A 21,392-nucleotide genomic window follows, 5' to 3' on the forward strand; every position below is an offset into this window, starting at 1 on the left:
CTCCGGAAGATACACTAGTTGCTCAGATTCAACAAAGTACATACAAGTATGTTTAAGCTTTGTTTCTGTTAATTAAATGTATATAAGGACAGACAAACACACAGTAAGCTCTAAGTCAGCAAGTGAACCTACCCACCTTAAGAAAGTAAAAGACAAGACCCAACCTTAGAACTGATTTAGCCTTTCCCCAGTAGTAACAAATTTTTCCCTGTATAAGCTGGTGCTCAGTTTATCTCATACACATTAATCATTTGGTTTAAACACGGTTTTGGACAGAAATTCCTCTAACCCTTTCCAGTCTTGCATCCTTAAACAACCGTTGTCATGATGTGCTGTCTTTAGTCTGTCTACAGCCTGACTGTTTCGTGTGCTGCTGGCTATAGCATGCAGTATGGAGCAGCTTACTTACACCTTGCCTGTCTGCCATAATTCATGCAGCTGAGTCAATGGGCTTGGGGCAAACGAGCAAAGCTTATGCAAACACTTAAAATTAAGCATGAACTCAAGTACTCTACTAAGTCAGGGCCTTTCTCAGGAATGATAAATGTGAAAAACATGGAAAAGCAGGGCAAGACCATGTGGGTTGAAGACATAAGAAAACACTTTGATATCAGGCAAAGTATTTGCATACATTACAGTGGCCTTTGGATTGTGAGGATTAATACTTTTCAAATGCACATTATTGGTCAAAAAAAGCAAAAGCATGGGAACATGCCTTCAAGATAAATACAACAGGTGTTCTTACAAAGGTAATTTATTTGCAATTAACTCCTATTTCCGAGTCCAGCTTTCAAAATAGCATCTGCACTGAACCTTACTTGTGCACTTTACAACCATAAACTTGAACTCTGATTTTGTGAAGACGCCTTTCTACCTTGTAGAAGTGGCAGCATAATTAAAGCCTTGACAAACAGATAAATATATAATGGTACTGCAGAATTCATCCTTTTGCAAGTTGTACATGATTTCAAAACAACACACGAAGAGAACATGGATATTCTCTCAGTGGAAATGACAAACATCAACACCGTAGCTAAGGTAAATAATTGCTAACAGCCCATTTACTCCTACCAGCAACTGCTAATTTGGCTGAAGACCACAGCTGGAGGTATCAGGGAGACAAATTGAAGTCAGGCATCCTAGTGGCGCTGGGAATCTGGACTCAGTTTGTCTGATAAGTAAAATGACGAGTACATACGTGCTGACAGTGTGCAGCATTCCAACAGAATCTAGTGCATCTCAGGGTGATCCATATGCTCCACCATATGTCCGCAAGGACAGAGGTCCAGAATCACAGTCTCTGGAAAGAGTAGGTCTCCCAGGCTCTCAAGATACTAGCCAGGATCCCAATTTTTCCGTATTAATTGGTGTGTAAGCACCTGTATTCCCTTCAACAAACTACTAATTTTAGCTCAGAGGGCAAATACGGAAAATAACCAGCTGTTTGCTGATTCAGAAGCTGGCTCCCACAGAACAAGTTCTACTACAGAAGAAAAGGTTGCTCTGGGCTGTGGCTCTTCAGAGCAAATTCATCCTCTGTGTATTAACCACAAACAAGCTGCAGCAACAGAGATGTTACTATGTAAAACAGCAGTACTGATGGACAGCTAGAAACAGACTGGATTTTCATAGCCTAGCATAGGGGAATACAGGTTTTGCCTCACTCAGTAGAAGACAGGTTCTTTTATTTTGCCTTCTATTCTGCTCTTCACCTACATGTTTCTAGGGTCGATTAGCTGCAGTGTATTTTCACATTTCAGTCCTACCTTATCGCTGTCCACTGTGTTCTGTGATGTCCTGGATGCGATGGAAATGGTGTCAGGTTGACTGCTGCCATCTCCTTGGCTGTCGGCATCATCTACTCCATCTCTGCAAAAACCATAATAGGAAAAAAAATGATGCTCACTTAACACACCACCTTGGAATGAGCACAACTTTATAGGTGGATTTGAGAAGTGCCGAGTCAGCATGCCAGAGCTGGCTTTGTGCTAAAATTACTTCACTGGTGCAGCCCATGTTGCTATGTAGCCTGCAATTTAAAATGATGTCACCCTCAGCTATAGGGTTGAGATTAGCACATAATCACGTTTGTTGCTGGAAACAGGATGGCCATTACCTGCATATTTACAGCATAGAAGGCTCTGGTGCCTCATTACAGATATAGCTCTGTAATGAGGGTGTCAAGCAGAAATTTGCCTTCAATTCTATTTCTGCCTTAACCAAAACCATTCAGCCCAGGCTACACATGAAGGAAGGGGTATTTCTCTTGTCTCACAGGAACCACAATTTCAGGAATTTAATACTAAGCCATAAAAATGATACCCAAATAAACATAAATAAAGACAGCATAGAGCTCTACAAGTCTACCTCTATGAGTCTGCTAACAGAGGGTATTTTCTTCCCTTTCACTGTATAGATACGGTTCTCTTAAATTTTTACTGGTCTTTCATAATAAACATTTAAATAATCCAAAATACATATTTAAGGGGAAGAAAAAAAAAAAGGAAGATCCCTGTTCTGTACTATAAAACTCCTGTTTTGGTGCATGTCCCCAGGAAGAAATGTCTGGATCTCTGCCTGTGGTCTCCCGGGTGATGCTGGTTATTCATGCTTTGAATACCTCTATAATACAGCCTGAATTAAAAGAGTGATAAAACTTGATGAGGAAATGGAGATGCTCAAATTACAGGCGGCTTTTGGGAATACCACCATGACAGCAAAAGAACAATTAATTTTCTATAATTTCTATTTAACTAGGATTCAGAGAAGTTCACAAAAAATAGTAGGTTGAAATAAGTTTGTATTTGATGATAAAACACAGATTTTGATATTGTCATGGCCAGCTGTGCTTTTAATCACCAAACAATTCAAAATGCCAAATGGAAAAAGAAAAAGTTAATACTCAAATGCGAAGTAGTAAATTGTAGTTTGGGAAAGAAACATAACCTTGGACTCTGAAGAATTTCTACTGTTCATTTCTCTCTAATACTTTGGAGTACCAAAATAAAAGACCTGTGTATGTATATCATAGAAACGTTTTCTAGCTACTTTTGCCAAGACAACATATAAAAGGCAAAGATGATGAAAACTGCTTTTGACTACAGTAAGAAAAAGTGAGTTAATCCAGTAGAAAGCCCACAGACACTACACTGCTGTTGGTCAAGAAAATGCTAGTAATGTCATGTTGTAAGGAATGACTGAGGTTACCTTCTACTGTTGTTTCGCTGCTTTGCTGGTGTCTTGGGGAGCTGAATTGGCTCTTTCAGAGCTCCCTTCAGATGGATAATCCTTTCTTGAATGACTTCACGGATATTTTTGATCCATTCCTGTTTTGTTTCAATACTGGATGCCTAAAGTTCCACAAGGCAGAAAGACAGACACTTTATCATATTCCCAGCATGTCACATCCTATGTAGAAGAATCGTGGTTGGCCAGTGAAAATGCATGATCAACTGTTTCTCCTCTCTGCTGTATTGTTTTAGCTGCTGGAGTACCTGGTAACCCCAGAAGAACTGAGGGTATTTTTACCAGACCTACTTGGCAAGCAACAGCAAAGCAGCTAAGCTCTGGATAAATATATTTAATGCTAGCAATACAGCATGTGCTGTAGAGGGGAAAAGGGTTATCAATGCACAGATTTCCTTAGACAAAATAACTGTAACATGAATTTTTCAGTAGACCCTCGCTTGGCAGAAATGGCTATCAGCTCTGGAAGTCTGAGGAACAGGTTGATTGTCAATAAGCCCAGTGGCAAAGGACTAAGAGAACTACACCTCCCTGTCAAACACCCCGAGATGTGTGCTGTTAGTGAGCAGATGCTTAACTCAGGTTGCAAGAGGAAATGCAATTTCATCAAGGCTGCTCAACTGCACCATCTTGAGTCATATGGAGCTGAATTGCTCCTGATGCAGGCATGACCCTGCTGACATTCGTGGAAGCCATGTGAACATGAGGAGGGAAGAAAGTGACCCTTCATTTAGTGCTCCCAAGCCTGAATTAGCAGCTCTAAAGGCAAAGAAAACAAGTAGAAAAGACTTACTTTCAGCACTGTTTTATTGTCTGAGGATGGTGTTCGTCCAGACCACAAAGCAAATTTACAAGGATCTCCTTCAACGTGTTCAGTCACTCCCAGTTCTGAGGTCTAGCGTGGAGGAGAGATGATGAGAGTTTTCATATATATGAAGCCTCAAGAGTCCAGAAAACTACATTTATAGGGAGAAGTGGGGAGGCAGGGTTGCATAAGGGAGTAAGATCTTGTCTCTGCTTTGCTACACACAGATGAAAGAAACAGAAAACCAGCAGGGAATGGCAGTGAAGTGAATGGCTTGAGTGATCTTCCTTGCATTTCCCGCCCACCCTTCACATCTCACTATCCTAAACCTCTCCAGACTCTCTGTGAGCTTGGCTTCCAGCTGAGCCCCACAGAGCCCAGAGCCAGCCTGGCATGAGTATCCCCAACCCATCGTGGGGACATGTGAGCCATATCCCCCAAACTCCACCTCTACCCACAAGAAACACAACACCAAGAACATTTTCTTTGCAGCCACACCTACCAGTAACTTGTTCTTGTAAACATATTTTGTGTGTCCTGAAGAATCTTTGATCTCTTTGCTAAATACCAAAGAGATTTCAAAGAGAAATAAATGCCTCTCACGGCCTTTCCGAATGAGAGACTTGGGATCCCACACTTGGAAGGAATCCTGAAGAATCAGCTCTCCCTGGACGTCCAGGTTCTCATCAAACCCTAAAACCACAAAATACATTGGCTTGTATTTCCTCTTGGGAACAGTAATGCCTAGAAACACCAGAGCAGTAAGGTCTTGAAATAAAAGGGCCTTTCTCTTTTTTAATGCATATTTTGAAAGAACATTAATGGGCATCCATTGCCCCAGTGAAAATATTTTTCCTTCTTCCTACTGCAATTATATAATTACTTCGCCAGAGGAAAATACGTCATGCGTACTAAGTGAGACTGCTGCTAAGCGTAGTAGTAATTAAAGATAAATATTATAAAGGTTTCAGTGGTGGTTACTGTACACAGAACTACAATGCAAGGAATCTTATGCAGGTCAACACAAATTCAGAGAAACCTAATGTGCAGTGGCTGGAAGAGCCCCATCATACCATAATACCTTCAAGCATGCTAACCCAACCTTCAGGGGCCTCTGAGTCCACAGCAGTGTCATGGGGCAGCTACATTGGTGAGAATGAATTGGTATGGTGTCTGAAACCAGCTTTGCAGGAGGAGCTTCTCATCTTCCAAGCTGCATGCCAAAAACCTCCACATGGCTGAGGATCACAGGACTCACTCTCCAGAACTGTGAGTCTGGAGGGAAAAAGGAGTCCCTAGTGCAAGGTGCCCTCCAGGCTCCTATCTCAACAGCTTGTGGGTCACACTTCTCTCCAGAGCTGAGGACTGATCCTCCACCAGCACAGCCAGCTGTTGCTCATGCCAGATAGCCCTGGAGGAGCAGCAAGCAGCCCTAGACCCTGCTCCAAATATTCAGAAAGAATGTTTTATTCAGAAGACAACTGTCCAAGTGCTTGTCTACCCCAACAAAGTCATCCCTGCTTCTTTATTAATGCATGGTGCTGGTCATCTAATGAGGACAGATCATCCAGGTGTTCTTTTGGGAAAGCTTACTTTTCACCAGACACGACAGCTATAATCATCTTTATAGTGTTTCCACCTATGCTGGGTCGGTTTGTCCCCCTTCAATTCTAATCACCTGGTCTTAATGTACTGCTTAGCTACTGGCACCATTTCCTTTTTCTTGCCTGTTTTAGTACTCTTCTTGCTTCCTGGTTCTCATTCAAGCCAGGCTGGAAACAATGTTCTGAGGCCAAGAAAATGTTTGAGACAATAAAACATCTCTGTCCAGAATAAAATTTTTAAGTTTTAGAAATATTCCACACATCAAAAAGCCAAAAAAAGACTTAACCTTGGGGCAATCAGAATATTTCTTCTGTAATTTTAAAATACATTTTAATAAGACTTTTTTCTTTTATTTTAATCTTTGGGATAATTATACTAACATTCTGAAGTACAAGCTGTTTTGACTCAAAAACACAGAACTTTTTCTTTTGAAATGTTGAGACAATATTTAGAAATGTTTTCATCCAGTAATTGTTATGGCTGCCAGCAGCTAAATTGGTACTGTTTCAGGAGGGGTTTTTGTTTCATTAAGTAAAAATGTTTTAACCAAATATATATGCACATTGTATATGTTGTACATGTAAGCATATATACACACACGTGTGTGTATACATGTACCTATATACATATAAATACACATATACACACACAAAACATATAAATAAATAAAACCCCAAAACTTCCTAGCCAGCTTTACTCTTCCAAGACTTCTGGAGAAATATCAGAAAGGAGAGAGGAAGTACATGAAAATTATGATCAATCAACCGCATTGCCACAGTCAACCTGCACTAACTTTCTACACAAGTTACAAGAAGGCTTCTTTTATTGGTGTGTCCCTCCCCTGCCCCAGCCACTTGCCCATCTGCTACCTTCCAGCATGCTGACATGCATTGCGTCGTTGGCCTTCTTTGGGACACTGAGCATCACTTCCAGGCCATCTTTGAGTTCCCCTTTGCCCTCCTCGCAACAGGTCAGCAGTTCCTATGAAGCAATGCAGAACACCTGTAAACAAACTCTGACTAATAAGATGGCTTTAACTCGGCTTGGTTTTCTTGGCAAGCAGAACCCAAAGTTACAACTGCTTCGCTAACAGAGGCAGGAGAAAGCTGAAGTGCATCAAAACACTGTGCATGCTCACAGATAGTGGGGATCAAATGGGAATGACTATCAAGCAAGAGAACATAAGGTGCTCTTGAGTGAAACTCTGCATGTAGAGGGTTTCTGGGGATTTGTATCTCAGTCCTGCTGGGTTCCAGAACCCCTGCCTGATCCAGCAGTGCTGGTGAGTACCGCAGTGCAGGCAGGGCTGGCAGTGTGCTATGCCCAGGGCAGGGAGGTCCCTTCAGGAAAGATTCACCTGAGGAGGAGACCAAAAGGGTGATGACTGCAGGGGTGTTTCAGCCTTCCCATTAGCAGATGGCTTTTGCACTGCACGCTCGCTGTCCCACTGCACTCACAAGACTATGGTAAGCCTGTGTGGTGTTGTAGTAAACTGGTATAAGGCACAAGACAGTCACCACATTGAACGTACTCAGTAAGCACCTCCCTAGTATAGCGTATCACTGCTTCAGTATATACACAGGAAGCTTTAAAGAGATGTGAGTATCTGGTCCTAGCTTTTCAAAGTCAGAATCTGCCTCTTCCCTTATTTCCCAGATTTTTCTTTTTCTCTGGTTTACTAGTTTTGAAGTGAATGATAGCAGATTAAATTAGATCCAGAATTCAGCTACTCACAAGATACTGGAAAAACTTGTAATCAGTTTATAACAAACCAACAAAGGTGGGAGGTTTTTTTGTTTGTTTTACAGGAAACGTTAATGTTTCATTTCAAAGTCCCTGCTTTGTATATGAAGTTTTTCCCTGTTTTTCAAACACAAACGTATTAGCTCCCAAACAGAATCTAATGCCAGTGAAGGAGTGAAATTTCCTGAAGTTCATTACTGCAGTCATTGAAGCCTTTAATCAAAATACTGCATGTCGCAAACTTAGCAAGAAGGAAACCAAACAGTTCTGTCATCCCTACAAGTTCCCTTTCCCAGTTCTCACTTTTTAGGGTTAAATCCACTTGGATAACAAAAAAAACCCAACAAATGCCAGTTGAAACAAGTGACCAGTATTTTTCTGTTTGTTTGGGTTGTTTGTTTTTTATTTCTCTTTCTGTGAGTCTTTTCCTTCAAAACATCCAACCTCATTTCACGATTTGTTACCATGCTCCAGCCTGGGAAGCAGGAATAGCAGTTCAGCAGTAGCTGCTTACAGGTCATGAACAGGTGATGAAGCAGCTCCCTTAAGAATACGTTAACTCATTAGACCCGTTAACGGCTCTGCATGAGCTGATTTCGGCAGCTCACTAGGGTACCTTCAGTAAGAGTTGATATTTTGTGATCCTCTGGACAGGCTTGATTAAATAAGAAGAGATAGAGTTGGCCAGACCGTGTCTTTGCTGAATTTCCTAGAAGAGATAAAACCAGCAGTCAGTCATGGAAAACTATTAATCCCCTGCCAGACAGAACTACCCAGAACTAATTTTAGCTCTGGATCTCTGCATTTCTTTGTTTAGTTTTCTGACTCTCTTTAAGCTCACATGCAAACAACTGTGGTTTCAGAGAGACTGGCAATAAACTGCAGAATCTCCCTAAGGCCAGCTAAGCTGCAGGGCCTCTGTGCAAGTCAAGCTAAGGCTATGCTGAATAAACTACACCAGCTTCAATGCAAATATGATTTATCCATCATGTCAAGTGGTTTCTCCTAGCTAGGAAGGCTGAAAGCAGTTTTAACATTCAATTAAAATGGAGTGACATTAAATTAAATTGCATGCGTAGGGTGTAATTTAGCTGTCTAAACATAAGCATCTAGTACCATTTGAGAGCCCTGGGGTAGCTGAAATATCTTCATGGGAGTAACAGATCTGACACAGTGCTGACAGAGCTGTGCTATTCTAAGGTGGCAGCTGGGGGCCAGGAGAGATACTCTTATGATGCCTTTTACAGCACTGAATACAGGTTTGTCACCTGAATCTCAACCAAAATACCTGTGCTGGTCTGTGTAATGTGCTCACAAACTTCTGGAGACATTGTTGATAGGCACCTGGTAAGGTCCTGAAAAGGACCCAGCTGCATAGGGATGCAACTGGTTCCAGTGGGAGTTAGGAGACCCTGAAAATCCTACAGGATCCCTATTTAGCTACCTAAGAGACTTCAAACTCATGTCCTATAGGGACAGATTCTCTGCTGAAATAGAACAAGCTGGAATTCCTTCTCTCTCCTCCAGGCCTTGGGCATGCCTCCCCTTGCTCTTGGCCATCAGGAAATCCCTTCTGCTTCCTTGGGAACCAAGGAAGGGGGAATGGGACTTATCTCCAGCTACTGGAGGGTAAATTTGAGGCTGTGAACGGAAGAAGTGACAGAAGATGAAGGGGGAAGAGCTGCCAAGAACAGATATTTTCTTTCTCTCTACAGCCTGATTTTCTGCTGAGTACTAGGGAGGTTAGTGGGTTTTTTTTATCTCCAGTGTTTATGCTGGGTTGCAAAAATAGCCACTTTTCACACAATGTGCTAACAGAATTTTTATTTTTTTTATTGTACTGGACAAGTTTTAGAAAGATATCCCTGATGCCATCAACAAGACTCAAAAGGGAAGGGGCTCTGTGTCAGGGTTAATGGACTTTGCATGAAGCTGAGTCATGGCTGGCTCCAAACAGGGACGGTGTCTGCAGAGCACATGGCTTGGGACTCAATTAGTAACTGCAGGAGCCAACAAGACCTCGGCCATGCCTGTGAACTTCCTGGAGCTGGCTAGGTACACTTGTTTTTGTAGGATTCAAGTAATGAATTTATTGCTGTTCCTTCCTCCCAGCTCTCTGAATAGCAGGGCACGCTCCCAGCAAGATGCCTCCCCTTCGAATGTTCCTTGCTCCACGCAGGATGCTCCCTGGTCTGACTGCAGAGACTGAGTGGTGGTAGTGCAGACGTTTCTAACACACCTCTAAGGAACATAAAGCAGAGAGATATCTGAGCTAGCATTAAAGCAGCTGGCAGGTTTCAGAAGCTGGCTACCCACAGGGCTCTGTGCTCTCTACTTTGCCCTGCTTTTTGTGTAAAGCAAGCTTGATTCACGTTATAGTGCACCATGGTTGACTGCTAGACACAACTTTAGTTATTCCTTGGGAAGGAAGTTATTCCTTGGGAGGAAAAGTGTCCCCAGATTAAGATAAGTCATCTAATTGTGTACAGTTCTTTGTCAGGAAGACAAACTGCATTCTGAGCTGGGTGTACAGACCAATGGCTTGCTGAGTAGATTGATTCAGGTTTTGTAATGTAAGACACAAACCTTTGGTGAGCAATTTCAGAAAAAATATTACTAAGGAGAAACTGAAACCCTGTTTGCATATCTGCCCATTTTCTAAGGGACACTCCAGCTTAGCAGAGAAACTGCCCAAGAATCATCATCCATGGAGAAACACAATGCTCTGCAATGCTACCAAAGCCAATGAGCTTTACCATGTTCCACTCTCTAAATGCTGGTCATGCAAATTAAAGGTGCCATTTGGCTTCTTGAATATAACAACTGATCTTTCCCAGGATTTAAAGGGAAAAAAGCACATAGATGACCGAACCAAACCCTTTGTCCCGAGGACCAAAGTTCACTTAAATAATAGACACTACAGTCAACTCTATTATCTCAATAATATACTGAGTTCCATGAGCTGAAGCTGAGGGCTAACATATCTTGCTAATCAAAAATATATCTTGCTAGCCCGAAGTATACAGTATTACAAATACTAAAAACTGCTAAAGATGGTAGGCATCATTTATCTTTGAAACTACTGAATGAAGAACACAGTTTTAAGTATTCTAGTAATACTCTCAGATGATGAACAAGACCCAATACATAAAGTGAAAGAACCAAAGCAGTCTACTGCAGGTATGAAAGGGTAAGCACACTAGTTCAATTCCCTATTCAATTTCCAGCTAATATAACCATACCAACAACTTCTGAATTTTATAAGCAAAGCAAGATGTGTAGGGAGAGAAGACAGTAATCTATATCCTTTATTAGGCCAATGCTATAGCATAAACAAGGCAAATTTTACAACTGAGAGTTTGTGCATAATTTTCCACACATATCAACTGCTCTAAGAAAAGAAACTGCTTTTCTCTACACTTATGGCTTCACTTATGTCCTTAGAACATCCCAGCTATGATAGCATCACTAGTAATTCTCTTCACAGTTTCAAATGAGATACATCAGTTATCTTTGCTCCTTCTCCTAATTAGCTAACCCTTGCAATTTGCCCTGGAGCTGCACATTTTCCATGGACTTGAAGGGTTCAGACAGACTACTGGGACTGCTTGTTTTCATCTCTTTTATGATAGTTTATGCAATTTGAGGGGTTGTACACTTGTGATCTTCAAACAGGCTTCTGACTATGGGGTGTTATTCTAGATAACTCACTCTCGTCAGCAGGGTGTTTTCAGAAATTCCAGGTTCTGCCTAGAAGAAAAGAACCAGCGATTTCCTCCATGTCCCTCAGGTCAGACTGTCTCCTGACCTGCCACTGAACCACTGCCAGGACCAAGATAAGAAGGATCTACAGGTACTTCGCACTACCTCAGTCACTCAGACTGACTAACTGCTAGAACATTTTATTTGGGGGGATAGGCAGCTTTCTCCTTCTGCACAGGCATCACTGGGTAGCCCAGCACAGTTCCCACCAATGGACAGATGGGGACATATGAATATTCACTATTAAGCAATACCAGGCAGGTTTCCAGCCCATATACAGCGCGGGAGTGGAAAAGCGTAGCAAACGTTTTAACCTGTGCGAACAACTGACAGACACCCAAGGCCGCTCAAGCCCTCCACGAGTCACCAACCAGTACAAACCATTCAACAGGCTCAAGCGCCACCTCCTGGAAAATCCCTTTCAGTTCAATTCTACTTTTAGACCATTTGGTAACAAGGCAAAAGAAAAACATGTTAATCACTTTTCTTCTGGCACATGTGAGATCTTTCAGTGTGGAGTTTAATTGAAACGCTATAACCATTGGCACATACAAGACCCAGAGGAGCTCATTCATGTCAGCTGCCAACCACATCACAGGTTGGATCCTGCTGTACATTTGTACAAAGATTTTCAATGCTTTGGAAAAGAGGTCTTACCATTTTTTTCAGAAAGACAACTGATTAAAGCTATAAGGTAGCAGACAAGCATAGAAAAATGGTTGAGGTTCCAAAGATCAGAGGGAAAGCTTCGTTTAAAAGAACTGAAAAACTTTAAAGATTTTTCTCAGCCTACAAAACTGGGATTGGAGCCTGCAAATGTTGATCACCAGGTGTAGCACCTGTAAGGGAAATAGCCTAATTGCAGTCAATGGAGACCCTTGCTAGGATGATGAAGTAAATGTTTAATAGTGTGGGTAAAATTTGCAGAACAGGAGGACAGGATCTTGTTTTGGACTTGGGGATTTCAGGTCATAAAATATAATGGGATCTGCTTTTCATTTTACCACTAAACCCAGAAGTAGAGAGTACATCTAAACCAGATCTTTAGAAAGGATTGGGTCTGAAAAATGCACAAAAGCTCCCATAAGAATGTGTGTCTCCATTAAAAATGGCTTGCCACACTGATTAAGATCACAAATCACACAGCCTATCAGTTTTTACAGCATGTGATATCTGCAGTGAAATGAAAAACCCAAATGCCAAAGCACAAAAAGAAATCCATTGCTCAGATGTAAAGAGGAGGTGTTTCAGCTGCACTACGTATGCAGAAAGGAAAATGATGATGGGTGCTTACATCAAAGAAAGTCCCTGCATGTTCCAGGATGAGCTGGCTGGAGTCAGGTTTGTTTTTGCAGTAGGTGACATACATCTGAAATTTATCTGCCTGTGAAAACAAACATCAAGGGAAAAGCAAGATAAGATATTCCTCTGCTCGCACAGTCTTTCATTAAGGCTCACCAGGATAAATACAGGTGATAAACCCCCACCTCTCAAAGCAACACAAGAACTGCAAATTAAGAACAGAAGACTTACAGATAGTTCATACCTTACCTGAGCAGTTCTGAGGGGAATGAGGTGCACCATGTAACAGCGAAGGGAGGCTTTCTTTAATGAGTTTCACAGACAGAAGGCCTAAAACTTCAATCCAGCTACAAAATAATTTCTAAGAGCTCTAATGATGCTACACAGATTGTATCCAAAAGACTGTAGGTCTCAAAACCCAGTCATGAAGTGTTGGCTCTATCACCTACTTGCAGATAAACAGAGTGTTGAAACTCTGGGCAAGAGACTTACCTGGATTAAACGGGCTCAAGCCATCATTTTTGCCTTGAGACTGGCTCAGATTTGTGACGCCTGGCCCAAATTTGCCTTTCCTACCTTGGTTCAGACTTTAATGGCTCAAACTTTATGTTGTGCTAGGAGTGTTATGCATTTCATTTCCTAATTTATTTATTTTTAAGAGCAAATTAAAAGCATCTGTGCACTCCTGCTTCAGAGCAGTTTTGTATTACTAAACTCTGGTCTCAGGAGAGGCGGGCAAACAGAAGAGGAGGATGTCCTCCTTTTATTCCTGTTGCATTTTTTATACCAGGTATCTAAATAACAGGACCCCGCAATTCGGCAGTCAGCTTTGTATGCATGTCTGTAACCATACACTCAGCTCTGGACATGTACTACTGCTGAGATGATGTGGCAGTATCTTAAAAGTACTATGAAGATTTTGTACAGTATGATACATAAATGAGTCTTTCATAAATATGTAACTTCTTCCACTTTGTAAATAATATTTCTGAATCAATTTCATTAATATTTGTGTAATGTTTTTAAATTAAAAGCCCATTTGAAGTCATCCAAACTTGCCCATTTTTTATAAGTGAAAATTTTCCGTAGTGACTTAAAATACTAATTCCCAGCTTTGAAATATGAATAAAACCATCAGAGAAACCATTAAGATGGCTGACTTGCATGATAAATACTTTGGAAAAAAGAACAGCTTTCATACATATAAATTACTGTAGCCAATTCCTGGAGCTTCCTACGCCTGTGAAGACTCTCAGCATCAAGATTTCAAAGTTCTGATGGAAATTATCTTGGCACTGGGTAATGGAATGAAAGAGCACAGTGGCTCAGCAATTTGACACTAATTTCTGAAGAAAAGTGTTGATTAAATATGTTGTTCATGCCTTTATAGAGGTCTCACGGCATGACTAAAATTCTCTAAGGAAGGTATATTAAGATTTTAAGTGTCTGTTCTCTCAGGGCCCTTCACAAAGAAATGAATGTCACCCCTAAATACAGGTTTGATTTGATGAAGCCCTGTTAAATAGGAGCCAACAGAGGCAAAAGCTGTGCTGGTCAGTGAAGGACAAGGAGAGAGGCTCTGGAAAGCCTTCACACCATTGCTCAGGATAAGAGTTAAGGGATGGAGCCTTTCACCCTAGGAGAGGTAAAGGACAAAGCAGTTGTAGCTCCAGATTAGCTCCTAATGTCACTTATCACTGAGATCATAACCCTTGCGCCAATTCCCAGCTTGTTTCCATCTGTGCTGGAGGAATTAATTTGAATAAATAATGAAAAGAAGCAGCCTCATTACCCAGGTGACGAAGCAGTGGCCCACATCCTCAGGCAGTTGTTCGTATTTCTCCAGTTCTTTTAGAAAAATGCTGAAAAAAAAGACACCGATGTAATTAGCTACAGCCAAATACCCAGGAGAAGCAGAATGACCAACGAGTTAATCAGTGCTAATGATCAATACTTGTATCTTGATTATGAGGCTAATCAAGTGTCCTGCTAGTGGAAAAAGTGTGTCCTTGCCAAGGTGTGCTTTGTTTTTTGAGGACAGTCATGCCCAACTCCACTAGAAAGGAAAAGGTAGCAATCCCTAGTAGGGGGTCAGTGTATTCAGAACTGCAAAGTGATATTCAATAACCAGATCACAAATGTTCAAAAAGATCTTGTGCAGTGGTTCAGAGGAAGGGCAAAAAATGAAACCCAAAGCTGCCAGCTTTCCATCACCAAACCTGGCACACTGGAAAAAGGGCAAGAATTTAAACAAGCTTGGAACTTCACAGGTCAGTAGTAAACTCCCAAAATACAGATTTTATAATCAACTCTCTCCTAACACCTTGTACCACGAGTAACATCTCTGCTTGCAGTTAGAGTCCTGTAAAATGCCTGGGTGGAAAGAGGAATGTGAAACAGAAGTTGCAGAAGGAGAAGCAAGCTGCATCAGGCTGGGGGATGCCTTAACAGCAGCAGCCAAAGGAGAAGATTTTGGAGTATGCTGGTGGAGCTGTCGGGCTAGGGGGGCAATTTATTTTATCATTGCTGGAAGTTTTTCTGGAAACAGGGTTATGCAGAAGCAACAGACTAGAGGAGAATGGATCAGAGAAAGGAGAAATGACAGCGGCAAGGAGCTGAGGGGCATGACAGAGGGCTGAAGGGGTGGTAGCTGGGAGCAAGGAGAAGTGAAAAAGGAGAGTAATCAGATAGCATCCGTCAGGGTCAGTAAAAAGAAAATATAGCACCACAAAGAGAGAGAAGGTGGGTGGGCAATTGCGTGATCCTAGCACAGTTTTAAATAGGTGAAGAATATTTACCTGTATGACAGGGCAATTCTTGTGGGCTGGAAGTTGATTCATCTATTATTTAAAGGCCTTTTAAATATAATATGTAGTTGAAATCTACTATCCTGATACGGTTTGAAGCTCATTGCACAAAAGCATGCACATGGCAGCCTCTGCTGGACTATATTTATGTGTATGGGATGGCTCATTTACCTGGCTGAGGCACTGAAACTCTCCCAGAAATTCAACAGGGAAGGGTTTTCCGATTTGTTTTTCAAACTGCTTTGGTTTTGATGCACAACTTGAAGTCAGACTTTGAAATTCAGACTGAACTTGTGGGATTCAGCACCCCTAAACGTTAAGTTTATAACTGTTATTGCATTCACATTATAGCAGGGAAACAACGCCCTCCAAACTGATTTGATGCACAGTCTTATCTTGATAAAAGATAAGTTAGTTACAGATTAGTTAGTCTGTTAGTTACAGATTAAATACAGAGTGTCTCCAAGAAGTGATGGGAAAGCACCCAGCTCATGTCAACCATTCAGTTTTTTCCTCCCATGTTTTCCAAGAGATCATATTTTTGACAGGCCAGCTTCTAGACTAGATCTAGTGCTGTGAGATGGAAAGCATGTACAGAACTACAAAGCACTGGTATATTACAACGTTATATAGTTAATCAGCTGAAGGTGAAGTTTAAACCAAGATGCAATTCATTTTTGTAAAATAAACAAAACAAGAAATCAAACATTATTTTCCAAATCAGGATCAATTACTTTACCCTCCTGTGTGCATTGTACTGTAGGAATTCACTGCAGACACCACGCACATGTATAGGTATATCTTTGGTTTCCTCAGTCAGTAAACATTAACAGAACTGTTAGGAAAACCTACTTGTTATGAAAGTCATATATCTCCTGAATATTGCCAAAGATGATGTGTTCTTTATTAAGGATCCCAGCGGGTATTTCTTCCACTCCACTTGTCATTTCCCAAAGGTAAGTCTGGAAGACACCAGCAATTCTTAGCTTTGTGAATAGATGCAGTGAAAAAGAATAGATCTCCCTGTTTTATTGCCAAAGGCACAGGCTGACAAGGGAACTATGTACTTTGAGATTAAACAAACAAGCGAAAAAAATAAATAAATGTTCCAGTATCACAGAAGGCTCTCCAGAGAAATTCAAAGTGCTGACACATAGATGTTGTCTAAGGAGAAAGCAGAAACACGCCAACAACACCTGTCTTTGCTGTCCAACTGATGGTGTCCAAAAACTGCAGGCAGAAACAGTTGAAAGTTGGATTTGCCACTTCAGTAGCATTAAGTACATAAAAATCTCTTTCAAACTGCAGGAATGTGAAAGCTGACAGATTTCTCTGGAATACACTCTGCTTTTTACCTTGAACATCACAGTCCCCTTCAGGAACACCCTGCTGTAGAGCTAGGCAAGGCCATTGACAGTGCACATCCAGGTCTTTCTCTACCATGAGATGATCCAGAAGAACAGATTTGAATTCTTAAGAAAATGCTCCATGATTCAAAAAAAGACTAGGAACCAGCAAATTTCAGGTCAACATGCAAATACATTGCTCTTTAGTGAGTCCCAGGACATTACTGTCACTCTGCAGGGGTGAGCCACGCGTAGAGAGCACACGGCACGGTTCTACCAGTGGGAGACAAGCTCCTGCTGCTGCCGCCCAGCTCCCACCACCAGCAGGACACAGCTCTGCAGCTAGGCACCAACGGTGGTACCCTCACACAGGCTCTTGTCAAGGTCAGCCTTTGCAGTACAGTGAACATCACCATTGCAAAGGATTTTGTGTCCTCCCTGAAAATACTGGAGACTTCCCAGGCTGTAACTTACCTCTAAACATTCATGTAAGTCCCTGACATAAGCTTTTTCTGTCTGAAGCAGCTCAGCCATAATGAATCTGGAAAAAAAAAAAGTATTTCAGGTGTTTTGAACATTATAGGCATTTGTACAATGAACAGAAAACAAAACATCCTTCTGTGGTACTTCCACTCTAAACCTTCAGCTGCCTTCCAGCTCCATGAATAAAATGCCACTTCATACACCAGTTCCTTGCAAGATTTTTTTCTAAACATCTTTTCTGCAAAAAAATTCTATGAAGTTGTATTCCTGCAACCCTGCACTGTGATTTACTATCTACATGCCCATCCTTAACAGCCAACTGATTCTCAGACCTTTTTTTCCCCCAGGAGTGAGGGCTTAAGATTCACCAACACCACCTGCATCTTCACTAATAGTCAGCACTGTCACCCAGAAACTTGACCTGCAGTGGCAAACTGTGAAATTAGACTGTTTCTAGTTTTATGTGCAACAAGTATTCTCCAGGTATTTCCTCTAGTATGAAATATTTCCAGTTCTCTCAGTTCTATACCCACTGAAATTTGAACTTCAAGAGAACTCTTGTGTCACTGAAATTCAGTTAACTCCTCTGGATGTCATTGGAGTTTAGATAATACCTAGACATATGAAGATGCTTTTTATTTTGCCCTTTTTATGTTACTTTTTACAAACATCAAGAAAGAAACCATGACAATGAGTATCTCCATGACATCAGGGTCTAATCAAAGTGCTTGACTCATTCCTTTCCTTCTCCAAAAGTAACTTCTGATTAAAACCAAAAAGAAATTCAACCTGCATGTTCTGAAAGTCGCAACTTCTGCCTTACACCTGTAGACTTATCTCAATAGCTCTGCAGCTGGAAGGAGTTATAGGACTGTTAGTCAGTGCTGTTCATGCAAATATCATAAAATCACTCTTAGATCATGTGTCATGACAGACTGTGACCATTTAGGGACATACTCTTTTTTTCTCGCCGACTTTCTTTTTTCTTCATTGACTTCATGATTTGCATCTCGCAGCTTTACCTCCCGGTCTGAAAGACTTGCTGGAATAATGTCTAATTCTAGGTCCTTGTTATCCTAGAATAAATGACAGTACAGATTTTAAATTCATTGTAATCCTGCTGTTGTGCAAAACACAGCATGTTCATGAGATCAAATGGACGAGAAGGGACAATAGTAAGATAAAGATACCAATGTCAGAAAGAAGAAAATTCAAAGAGATTTAGAACAACTACAGTGAGAAGGTGAGACAGAAATCTTAAAAAAAACACCAACTATGAGATTTACAATAGTCTTCACTGTTACTCCTATCCAGAAACAAGTATTGATGACAAACATCTAAATTTTACCTTACTCCTTCCCATCTAAACTAGTTGCCTAGTATGTGACTTCATAAATAGTCTGACAAAGTGGGAGACTATGCAGAGGCAATCTCAACTTCCAGTGGCCTTCTGCCATGGAAATACCTTTCCAGACTGTGGTTAGTAACTCCGTGTAAACCAGAGGCCCTAGAAGGAACGGTACACTTAAGGTATCCTGAGGGTGCGGGTGACGGAGTTTATTCCTCTTTCTTTGATACTGAATTTTGAAGGATGGTCGACTGAAAGGTCTTTAACTGTTTCTGCCTTTGGCACTTGCCCTTAGTACTGTGGACAGAGAATAACAGGAGATTCTAATTTCTGTTTCTCTTGTGATGCTCTATTTTACCTAAAAGAGCTCAGACACAAGGTTGGAGATCATTTTTTTGGTGAGTTAAAGGACGAGAGAATGGAAACTTACAGTCAAAGCCTGAGTTTGATTCAAAATAATAGTATAGGAAGAGGATTTATGGCTTATGCAAAAATTAACAGACTTTTATTCCAATAATGTGTTTCCCCTCCTTCCCAGTAGCTGTATGGTCTCCTGGAGAATGATGCAAACATTTTTCTGAGAAAGTCTTTCTCATCTTTATCTGTCTCCTCCTCACATCACTGACCTGCCACAAAAAACCTTTTTCTCTTCAGAAACAGTTGTGAGCTTCCTTAGGTAGGCTGGCTTGGTTTTCAGTGTTTCTGGTGGACACACGATAACCTGCAGCATTCATAACATATCCTTCACCCTTCACTTCCCCCTCTGACTTGCAGCTTTGGTTTAAAAGCCCAGCAGGACATGGACTTACAGTACCTCTGTATTGATTCCAAGGGCTTTTTCCAGGGAGTAGCGGTATTTCCCCATCCTGAGAGAGAAGTCACGGTAGCGTTTGTCAACGGTGGTGACCCATTTCCTAATTTCAGTGGCGTGTATATGTCCTTTCTCTACAAAGCTGTCAGCCAGCTGGATGAGAAGCTTCACTTTCTCCTTTGTTTGCTGCCCAAAATATGGTCCTCGGTTATGTTGCATTATTATTATTTCTATTGCTTTTAATTCACACAGCAATCAGAAGCAGCTCTCAATTCTTTATACATCATTAAAAGGTGCCTGTACTTCATCTTATACAGAATCAGATGCTTTACACTTTGCCCAGTAAAACATGAAAGGAACGACATTTTTATAAGGACACTTATGAAGCTGAAGGAGACAGAAAAAGTCAAGTTTTTGAAACCACACACACAAACACATAAGGAAAACATGTTGGAAGTTAGACATGCCTCCTTCCCATAACCAAAACCTTATTTTTTGTGAGTCTTGGAGTAGAAGACAGGATATAAAATCACGCCCCATAAAATACACCAAATTACTCTGAATCTATATCTGGGTGGTTCTGCAGACCTCTGTAGACAGGTCATTAATACACCACAAGGAAGTGAGTTTGAGTCACTACTACTCTGTTTCAGAAACAAACAGAATTTAAATCCAAATTCCTGGTCCACTATAAAATCCCCTGTCAGTATTTTAGTTCCAGTTAGAGCATTACAAACTAAAAGATGCCTGAACTCCAAAATACATACTGAGCCTCCAAACCCTCCAGACATCTTTTCTGTTCCACTTGGATCTAACTGCCCCCTAGTCACTATAGTTTTCCATGCTGAGGGACTTGGTACAAATTTGGCACAAAAGAGCTAGTTATAAATTTTAGCTTAGATTCCTAATGTATCTCACATACCAAAGGTGGCTGGACCCTATGTTTGAGCCAACTGAAGTACAAAATGCTTATAAAAACAGAGATATCAACTGTATAGACTGCCCTCCAGCTCTAACACACATGTTAATCCTCAAAAGCAAGAGGAGAATCAATTGTAACCCAGAGGTACTGGCAAGCTGCTTTTCAGAGACTGGGAGAACTTTCCACTCTGCCTGAAGCAAGACACACTGTCAGGTACCTGACATTATCAGCAATCTCGCCCCAAATGGACAAATGCATGTCAGACCAGAAAACACCTAGCAGATTTCAAACATAAAATTAAATGAAAGAAATTTCACCAGTTAAATAAATTAACAGCTGAATCAGAGGTAATCTTAACAAATTGAGTACTTTAGCAAGGCTAAGTCTGGAGAAGTAAAAATCTGACTTCCTGTCATATTTAAAGGGTGTTTCATTCCCAAAAGCTCCTGGTGTTTTTGCTTTCCAAACAATTGGTTTAGCCAGGAAGTTATGCGACCAGGAAGGCTTTCAGCTACAGCTCAATTTGAAAATAACATCAGTCTGGGAGTGACATGCATTTACCAGATTGCATGTGACAGTGAAAATATTCTAGGTCAGAGTAGGAAAGTGATTTACTAGAGCCCTAGGGAACAAGAGTACATGTGTCAGTGCAAGGAATGGACAGTATTGGTCAACAGGGAACAAGGTATAAAGCTCAATCCTAGGCTAAGTCAACAGTAGAAATAGCTTGGAAATTTCAGGATGAATTGGCATAATTCTGATCAAAATTAAATTATAAACTGGAACATGATTTCAGGCAGACTGATTATGGATGGTTACAGGCCATAAGTACTGTTAAAGGAATTTTGGACAGGTCCTGTCTGATTAACTTAACTTCCATCCACTGCTAGTTATCTCCCATTTTCACAAACATGCAAGCTAAAGAAAAAGGAAGGGGACAAGAAGAACACAACACAAAGACTGTGAATCAAACCCGTGCAACATAGACAGCCTAACGAGGAATTTATGGATTACAAAAGAACAGTTTCAGGACACACGAAATGAAGCTACATAATAGCAAAGCCATGGCCTTGCTGCAGTCCAACTTTGCAATTTAGATCCTTATCAGTGACTGCTAATACCCCTGTGGATTCACTGTCTGTGAATTACCTATGGTTTGAATTAATTTGTCTGAAGCACATCCAATCACCATTGCTCTGTAAACCCCACCAG

At 41.0% G+C, this 21,392-nt stretch overlaps 1 protein-coding gene across 1 annotated transcript in view; it reads right to left on the reverse strand.

The window, feature by feature from the left end:
- Positions 1 to 1,766: 1,766 nt before the first annotated feature.
- Positions 1,767 to 21,392, reverse strand: part of LOC104543473 (kalirin) — a gene marked incomplete at both ends in the record, with an annotated part of 37,072 nt that continues 17,446 nt past the window's right edge. The window contains 12 exons of the mRNA XM_010188093.1: positions 1,767 to 1,869; positions 3,208 to 3,350; positions 4,040 to 4,141; positions 4,554 to 4,744; positions 6,526 to 6,637; positions 8,016 to 8,108; positions 12,456 to 12,545; positions 14,256 to 14,325; positions 16,123 to 16,232; positions 17,091 to 17,157; positions 18,057 to 18,175; positions 19,262 to 19,444. Of these exons, the coding sequence (XP_010186395.1) occupies positions 1,767 to 1,869; positions 3,208 to 3,350; positions 4,040 to 4,141; positions 4,554 to 4,744; positions 6,526 to 6,637; positions 8,016 to 8,108; positions 12,456 to 12,545; positions 14,256 to 14,325; positions 16,123 to 16,232; positions 17,091 to 17,157; positions 18,057 to 18,175; positions 19,262 to 19,444 (1,383 nt within the window). The remainder of the gene's footprint in view (positions 1,870 to 3,207; positions 3,351 to 4,039; positions 4,142 to 4,553; positions 4,745 to 6,525; positions 6,638 to 8,015; positions 8,109 to 12,455; positions 12,546 to 14,255; positions 14,326 to 16,122; positions 16,233 to 17,090; positions 17,158 to 18,056; positions 18,176 to 19,261; positions 19,445 to 21,392) is intronic.

This window comes from Mesitornis unicolor, unplaced genomic scaffold (assembly GCF_000695765.1).
Source record: "Mesitornis unicolor isolate BGI_N332 unplaced genomic scaffold, ASM69576v1 scaffold54227, whole genome shotgun sequence".
Lineage (NCBI taxonomy): Eukaryota > Metazoa > Chordata > Aves > Mesitornithiformes > Mesitornithidae > Mesitornis > Mesitornis unicolor.